The 8,927-nt window shown below is 40.9% G+C and overlaps 1 protein-coding gene across 1 annotated transcript; it reads right to left on the bottom strand.

The window, feature by feature from the left end:
- Positions 1-377: 377 nt before the first annotated feature.
- ORAOV1 (oral cancer overexpressed 1) lies at positions 378-7,715 on the bottom strand. The gene is made up of 5 exons (XM_019519449.1): positions 7,610-7,715; positions 6,455-6,560; positions 3,633-3,703; positions 1,003-1,120; positions 378-601 (listed from the first exon to the last, which is right to left on the bottom strand). The coding sequence occupies exons 1-5, from the start codon at positions 7,687-7,689 to the stop codon at positions 533-535; spliced, it is 444 nt and encodes a 147-aa protein (XP_019374994.1). The 5' UTR covers positions 7,690-7,715; the 3' UTR covers positions 378-532.
- Positions 7,716-8,927: the final 1,212 nt, after the last annotated feature.

The following is an 8,927-nucleotide window of genomic DNA, read 5'->3' as shown; positions in this document are numbered from 1 at the left end:
GGCACGCAGTTTTATCCCAAACTCTTCTTCAGTCTTTCCCAATAAAAAGTAAAGCTACTGCTTACTATAAAAACGTATCTTACTATATGTTTGTGTAAAAGTTCACATTATCTTCTTAAACAATAGGCATCCTTTGATTAAAACAAGGAAGAATAAATGAAAGAACAATTACAATTAGAAGCAGATTATTTTTCCCTTTAGGAACAAAACTATCAATCTACAACAGAGACTATGTTTTGGTTTTTTCACAGTATTATTCATTGCAGTGAACATAATAAGAATGGGAGACAACAAACATGAAATGAGTCTCGATTCACCAGAATTTCTAAAACCTCAACCCTTCTCTTCTTCCTTTTTGAAAATGAATACCTGTTCATTATTCTATGCTTTGTTTAAAACAGACATTCCCCAGACATCTGTTCTTGAGCACAGGGGCTGGACCTGATGATCTCACGAGTTCCCTTCCAGCCCGAAACTTCTGTGAACCTGTGAAAACATTTCTTCTTTGTTCACTTTTATCTTCATTTTATTCTCAAAAAGTAAGTACGGATCTTTCCAGACCAATTCTAAAGTCAGGCTGAATATTTAGCATTGAGCTAACCTAAAAAAAACCCATAAAAGGTAAACATAGGTCAGAGGTGTTTTACAACTTATACGATTTTTCTAATGAGATCTCCTGCCCCATTTCTACTCTTCTTGCTTCCCTCCACCTTAGTTCCACAGTTCTCTCTTACATACTGAATGGCTTTTTTTTTGGTCTTTTCCCCCCTTAAGGATTATGTTAATGTTGCATTTACCCTAAGCTGGAGAACTGCGTCATATTTTTTCCCTTTGTGGGACATCAAGTAAACTGTACATAAAGCCCAGAAAGAATTCATTGAAAAATAATTACTTTGAACTGCAAAACAGCAGCTTTTTATTGCTGATAATTTTGACATTAGGTACTATTTTCAGAAACTGATACTATCCTTCAGTGCTAACTGAAAATTAAATGCTACAAACCTGTTTAAATTTTCCTCTAATTTTCTCCAGATCTTCTTGAAGTTTGTCATAAGTGGGGTCTTCATAAGGGAATTTCTGAATCATTCCTATAAGTGATTCCAAGGCCTTTAGTTTTTTACTATAAAGAATAAAATATAATTTCCTTATAGTGGTTCAAAAGCAGAAATACAATTTTTTCCATTGTCTTACAAAGACTACACTAAGCATGTGATATTAATGTGTTATACCTCAAATTACTGGACCCAGTCCTACAATGCTATTTTCACCCAACTTTTCCCATTAAGTCAATGAGACTGTCTCACCCATATACGAATTGGGCCTGTAATATGTCATTTTTATACGGTATTAAAGCTTTTTTTTAACACAAGTGGGCAAGGTTACATTTCCTTTGGCTCATTCTCCATGAAAATATGTAAATATTCATCACGTTTTGAGACCAGTGAATAGAAAGTGCCATGGAAAAAAACAAAGTATTACTTACTATATCAGTAACTAATACCAACACTAAAACTGTAAGAGAATGTTCAAAATAGTTTTCAAAATCTGTGGAACCATGATGGCTTTGTCAGGTATCTTAACCAAAAAAACAAACATTTGAAAATTTACCATGACCCCATTTTGTACCTGCTGAAATTGGAGAGAGAAAATCCTCTCTCTTTTGGCAGAATGGGTATTTTTGTACTTGTGTGTTAGGCTAGAAAATCCAGGGTATCAGCTTCAAAAATATTTAGCACAACATATCTAGGCTGCGTGAAGAAAAAAAAAAATCTTCCAAAAATTATTATAATTCTCCAGGCAGGCCAAGCAGAGATTTCTATTCACCCTCAAAGTGCTTCTGACCACTCATGAACGAGTACCAATGCCCTTTCATCTCCCTGGTTCACAAAACAAAAAACTAGAGCCAGTTATAACTGGTAGCAGATTCTAAAACATTCAAAATGCAATAGAGTTGTCTAATATGAATACCACATAGATATGCATTGCATGCATCAGGTGAAGACAGTGGCTATAGATTGCCATCTGTAACTATCAGACAAACAGTAATTATACTACTCTTCTGTTATGAAACTGTTCCACAAGTCAGTTTATCTTAAAAAACCTCATCTTAAACAGAAAAAAAGTCAAATGTCAAGTTTATCAAGAGGAAAGCCATTTAATGGACTTAATGCATAGCTGATATTCCTGTATGAGCTGTTCTCTCACATTGGTGAAACTAGTGATAACCATGGCTGATACTTGACTAAATGTCAACACTGATTAAACTGTATATATCTGAAACTTGTGGAAATATTGAACATAACATCCATTTATCAGAAAGGTAGCTAGCCATGTTAGTCTGAAGTCAGGCAGAAGGTAGGGTAGAGATGCATCTTCTAAATTAACTGAATCAGAGATGCATAAGCTTGCTTGAGTAAAAGATCACTTCATCAGATTACATATCAGAAGACTAGAAGAAAGCATAGTCCGTAAAGTGCATCTCTACCCTACATTAAATGATCTAAGTAATGTTGGCTCCAAAAATGGAAAATCCCTATTTTCACCAAGTTCACTTTTGAAAAGAGTGTGAATTGAGTCTATAATACCCCTATTATGGTTTTTCAGAAAGCCATTCCCACCCTATTAAGTCTAAAATACAGGTTAACTGGAGCTTCAAAACTGCTCATATTATGGCCTAAGTTGCTCCTGGACTGTGAAATATCCCCAGTCTGTGATATAAATATCATGATAGAAGGACATTAATGCATGCTTGTTTTAAAACAGATTTAAAACACTTCTGTTTCAGAAAACGATTGAAACATAACATTTCTTTCAACTGCCTCTAACTTGCATTTTTATTGTTAGTTAATTTGTTATTTATTTTATTATGAAATGCCTATAGTCAGATTATGCCAGGAGATTAATTTCATGCAAATAAAATTACATGCACACTTTGGAATAAAAGACACTATACTAATAGAACATTATAACAATCTAGTAGGCCTCTCAATCTTCTCTGCATTAAGAGCTGAACATCTAAGAAAGCTAGTTAAATAAACCTGAATGAATTCATGTGACTAATACAACTGTAAATACATGCAAGTAAAGGACTTCCACAACAGTGTACAATCCCTTATCTGCGCAGAGAATTCCCCTGGCACATAATGAAGTCAGCTATAAGTGGCTCTAGTGGGACAATCTCACAATTTTAGTGTAGGCAGTATACCGAGTTTTGGAGGAGATGGGCTTATTTTATTACAGAAATTCTAGGCTGAAATTTCAGTGGTTTTCTAGTCCCCACTCCTGCCCAAGATGCTCAACAGAATTCTGCCTGCCTTTGTTAGCAAAGTTCAACTATTAGTTTCACCCAAAGGAGAGACTCTACACTTATAAAAATAGTTTATGGTTTCCTGAGTACCATGACCTTTAAGAGGATAATCATGATACCATTTCATCTAAAAAAAATCTCTGCTAATTATTGGCCAGTCTGGATGTTTATAACCCCAAGTAAATAAAAAACAAAAAAATTCCAAACAAACTACTGAACATTATTCATACACATTTCTTTACATCATAAAGGTCTTTCCTGGAAGGAAAGGAACCATGCCATTTGAGACACTACTACCAATCTATAATACATTTTTTAACCCTACCTGTGTTTTTCATTGGTGCATTTGTGGAGAAGACACTGCCATGTCAATGCAAACCCAAGATAACTTCCAATCTGTAAATTTATAAGAGCTCATCAAAATAAATTCTCCATATATATATGCACCAAAATAGTAAATACAAGATACTGCATTCCAACAGTGTTGCTAGCAGCTAATAGGGTGTTAAAATTAAGCCCTCAGGGTGGCAAGTTCTAGAAAATTAGGACAGGGAAAAGGAAAGTATAATCATTACCAAGCAATGGGCAGGGGTGGGGAAAGCAGTCAGTCTGGAAAGCAAGTGCATCTTGCTACACGGTTTCCAAAATCTGTTTAGCATCAGAGGACTGAATTAATTTAAGTTATGGTAGAAAAACCAACCACCCAACCATACTTAATCTGTTTCATATCTCATCAGTTTGTGTCTCCATTAGCACATATTTAATTCATAATGATTATATCAGCTGTACATAAAGGATTACAGATTCAGGACACATAGCAAGAGAATAAAAGTCTGGGGTAATTTTTTTTAAGGAATCTCAGGTGACTCAATTGTCTAAATACCATTTTTAAAAGTGACTTGGCTCTAGGTCCAGTAAGATTTAGGTACTTCAAATACACCTAAATCCTCTTTCAGATGCCTAAGTCCAAAACTGCAACAGAAGTTTTTTTTTTTGTATCTGGCTGCCACAATGGTAGATGTGCTTCAAATGTCTAACTTGGAAGACATCAGATACTTTGAATTTTGCCTCTGGGCTTACTCATTCCTGTACTAATATGAACACCCTGACATTTACTGCTTTCCTAAACCCAACTGGAATCCATAAATTAGTTATTCCCAATTCAAGATCAGGCACTTTCCAAGTGCTTTTTAACCATTTTCTTTTACAACATAATTGAAGAAGGGGTGACGCAAAGTGGTATATGATGCACTAGTTTAGTGGTTACAGTATTACCTCTGGCAGTGGGAGATTCAAATTCACTACCTATGTTAGCCTCAGAGGGTTCAAACCCCCTCAAGTCCAGCTCCTTAATCATCAGGCTACAGAAAGCCCGGCCGGGGCCATTCTCCATCTCTCCAATTGAAGATGCACCTGTTCTGATCCCAGTTCTCAGACATAAGATATGATGTAGAAATGACTCTCTAATCTGAAGTGTTACCTGAAACAAGAGGCACAATATAGGAATCCCACATCCTGGCTGAGTACCATAACCACTACACTTTGAAGTTGCGCCACATTCAGCAGACTGTAAAGACATCCAACCACGCTATAAAAACCAGGTCCATTGGGAACGTAATACAAAAATATATTTTCTGATCCAATTAAACAATTTTTAATCTTTTAACATGTGCTACATTCCTTGTGTTAAGTCCTACTTTTTTAGACTATAACATGGATTTGAATCAAATACCTTACAGAAATCGAAGGTGTTTACATCTGTACTATCACCATCACCAACGACCAAACATGTAGTTCCATCAAAAGAAACATTCAGTTAGACTGTAAAGCCATCTTAATTGACATTAACTATAACAACTGCATTCAAATCTTTATTAATCAAGTTTATTTCCCAGTTCACTTCTTTGCCAGGCACTGCCATAAGGCTGATAAATCTATAATGTGTCATCCCATTTATCTTTTGAAATATGTACTTTCTTCTAAGTTTGAAATATCTGATTTCTTCTAACTTTCTGGAACTTCTTCAGTGTTTACAGAAAAGCCAACATTCATCATCAAGAGAACTCCTATACCAGCTCTCTCCAATTCTTGGATGCAAGTTATCACTACCTGCTGATTACAAAAATATCTGGCTATATCTGTTATTTGACAGCTTCCTTAGATGCGACTGAAATGGAAATCATAGCACATGACTACATCATCCAGCTTCTTCACCAAATATAAAAACAAGCATTTCTAACATCTGTCTTTTCTGAATTATTACTGAGAATTCTACCATTTTCATCTAGTAATAGACCAATACCATTGTTACGAAGCTTTTGTTCACACATACTTGAAAAACTCCTCCTTACTGTCTTGAACTCTACTGAGTAGATCTACAAAACAGGATGACCAAGTGACATCTAACCAAACATTTCCAGGTTGTGGAAGTCACATAACCTCTACTAAACTGTTCAAGTTAGAAAAGCTTTGATGTCTTCAACAGCTAAGCAAGAACTTTTCTCCCTGCTTACTTCTTTCCCCATCTCCACAAAAATGTTAAATCTGCATCATTAATCATCAATCTGCACACAATGTTTCTTTTAAATAAGCTTCACCAACCCTATCTGAAATACACAGAGTCCATTAGAGTATATTACAAGGTATGGAAAACTATCATCTTATTTAAGAAACTTGTTTAATTAGATTAATTACATTCACCTAAATGTTAAGTAGTTACCCATACAATTTTAGTGTTTGCTTAGTGAAGCTTTTTACATAGGATAAGAATGGTTTTAGGACAACTGCTACATCGTGTCAAGTGGTCTTGGGACTGAAACCCCTGGAACAATACCAACGTTTAGACTGGGGAGACCAACCTGCAGCATCACAGAAGTGGCATGGAAACCCTGCATGTGGCATGCTGAATGGGGAGTAGAAAGGGGGCATAGTGACGGACTGGACAAGAGCAGGAGGCAAACAGACCAGGCGGGCAGCAGAACACAGACCAAAAGACTGGACACAGAAAGGGGACTGGAGTGGCATTCATGGAGCATACACCTGCCAAAAACGAGTACCCATCACCAAGAGATCAGGCTTTGCTCAGCCACTTCTTTAGTGCAACACTATGTAACCAGCATACTGGTTCTTAGGAAGTTTCCCATTTACCTCAGACCCAATCCTGGCCCCGTGTAACGATCCATAGATCCTTCCTTCAGTAACACCAATACGATTTCCTTCAGCATAACCGTCTTGATACCCTTCGCCATGAAATCTGCCAAGGAAGAATTAAATGTAAACCAGTACGGTTGCATCATGAAGCATTCAAACTGTACACAATGCATCTTTTAAATAAGTTTCATTAACCCTATTTGAAATACACCTCAGAGTGCATTCAAGCATATTTGTACACACATTTTTCAAATCGGCAGGTACTGATAACTTGCATCCAAGAATTAGAGAGAGCTGGCAGAGCAGTGGTTTGGATGATGAATGCTGGCTTTTCTGTAAGTCCTGCTGCATCATGCAAAGACGTAACGTAGGCGACTACGTTACAAAACCCACTGAACTCCATGTTACCTTCACAAAATCAGTACCCAAGCCAAGTAGAAAATGGGTTGACTGCAGTTTCAGGTGGCTTGCCAACAAGGCTAAGAGCAGGGACAATTAGTAACAAACTGCTCCCGGCCTCGAAAACCAGAGTTCAACTAACACAGCACAGTTCAACAAACAACCTGATACAGCAGGAGGGCACCAGGCAAGAGGGCTTCAACAAGCGCCAGAAGCAAGGTTGAGGGCCCCACTCGACTGGTGTGGCTCAGCATTAGCTACAGCACCAGCGGCCGTGGACTCCCAGGGGCTCCCGTGAATCAATTCAGAACCATCATTCCTCTACGTCTCCAAGCGGACGGTAAAAGAAGCCATTCCCTCTCCTCTGGCTCACAAGGGAGAGACGAGATGCCTTCAGGTCAAGCGCAACGTTGTCTGAAGCCTGCGGCATCACCGCGTCCTTTGCTGAGGCACTGGGATTTTCACACTAGCAAAGAACAGCAGGTTTACACTCGGGGCCCAATGGGCTTGGCACAGCCTGTCACCTGGGTCGCCAGACCTTCAGCTTCCCAGTGCCCGAGACCGGGTCCCCTAGTGGAAGGCGGGGGGGAGGGGCCCTGCGGCGGCCCCTCCCCCCTCGTATTGGCGATACCTGGCTCTCTGCGGCCGTTGAACGGCGACAGCGCCGCCACGTGCCCTCCCCCCACGTCCGACACACGGGGGGAGAGGGGGTCTGTGAAAGCCCGAGCAGCAGCGCTGCCCCGCCCACCGCACCTCTCCTCCGCCATCAGGATGCCATCGAACAGGTCCGACTTGCAGTCAGCGGCCGCCATAGCGCAGGCCGCGCGATGCATGCCGGGAAAGGACGGCGGCCCGGCGGGGCCACTCCCAACTCAGGGAACGCGGAGAACCCCGCCCACCGGCCTCGCGCGGGGTGCCGGGTGACGTAAGCGCCTGTACGTCACTCCGTGGGGCTGCCGCTGGCCTTCAGGCACGCACAGCTTTGCATCATTACGTTCCACCCTTTCCCGCGGGGACACCGGGTATCCCCTGCCCTCATTTGGTCCTGCTCCTGCTCCTTGTCCACCCAAGCCTCACGCTCAGGCGCAGACGCGGGACTGGCCAGACGGCGCAAGCATCACCGGGTGCGCCAGGATTGTGGCGTTTTCACCATTGTCTTGACCCATGTACGATCAATCGCAGTAAAAACGCTGAAAATACGCGGGCACTGGCGAGGCAGCTCGTTGGTGCAGCATATGCAAAGCCCAGGTCACTCAGGGAATCTTGATTGGCTTTTGGGCTCGCCTCAGCACTTTCCATGACTGCTCTGAAATGAAGACAGGGGTGTAGGTCGTAGCCGTGTTGGGCTAAGGACATAGGCAGACAAGGCAATTTGGGTGAATCTCGTATCTTTCATTAGGCCAAGCAAAATTGCTAAGAAAAAGGCCTCCAACCATTTAGTTGGTCTAATAAAAGGCTGATACCTTTTATTAGAACAACTAAATAGCAGAAATAATTGCTCTTAGCAATTTTTGTTGGTCAAATGAAAGATACCAGATTTACCCAAAGAACTTCATTTTGAGATGAAGACAGGCTTCGACTTTGACCCAGTTCTCACTGGCGAGTTACGATAAAGTAAATGAGAAGACGTGTTTGCATCTCATTTTCTACTTACTTGCATATTTTTTCATTGTACGCTAGTTTTTCAGCAAATATGATAATTTTGAGCTTCTGGTACTCAGGGTTTGGATTACACACCGACTCTTGGTGGGGCCTGGAGCAGTGGCAGCGGCAGCAGGGAGCTGGAAGGAGCTGTCAGCGCCTGAGTGGCTTAGAAAAGAGCCGGGGGCTCTTGTCTCTTATGGGTGGGTTGCAGCCCCCCTGACCCCTCTGTATTTCAAACCCTGCCAATACAATAATTTCATATTTAAGATCTGGCAGCACCAGGGAGTCGCTTCCTGGCTCATTGTCACCTGCCTGGTCCGGTCTCAGCTCATCGTGCCTCAGGGATTAACAACCCTCTGTCCTTTGTAATGGTCTTGAGGTGCCAGCAGCCGAGCCAGCCTGTGTCCCACCTTCCTGCTGCCCTTGG

Source organism: Gavialis gangeticus, unplaced genomic scaffold, assembly GCF_001723915.1.
Source record: "Gavialis gangeticus isolate Ggan-Ray unplaced genomic scaffold, GavGan_comp1, whole genome shotgun sequence".
Taxonomy (NCBI): domain Eukaryota; kingdom Metazoa; phylum Chordata; order Crocodylia; family Gavialidae; genus Gavialis; species Gavialis gangeticus.
Note: the sequence above shows the minus strand (reverse complement) of the source record. Positions and strands in the feature narration are given on the sequence as shown.

Coding starts and splice junctions, on each gene's coding strand:
- ORAOV1 (XM_019519449.1), bottom strand. CDS start 7,689: ATGCATCGCGCGGCCTGCGCTATGGCGGCCGCTGACTGCAAGTCGGAC. Junction 6,561..7,609: donor ATCCTGATGGCGGAGGAGAG/GTGCGGTGGGCG, acceptor CTTCCTTGGCAG/ATTTCATGGCGAAGGGTATC. Junction 602..1,002: donor TTAGAGGAAAATTTAAACAG/GTTTGTAGCATT, acceptor GGTTTTTTTTAG/GTTAGCTCAATGCTAAATAT.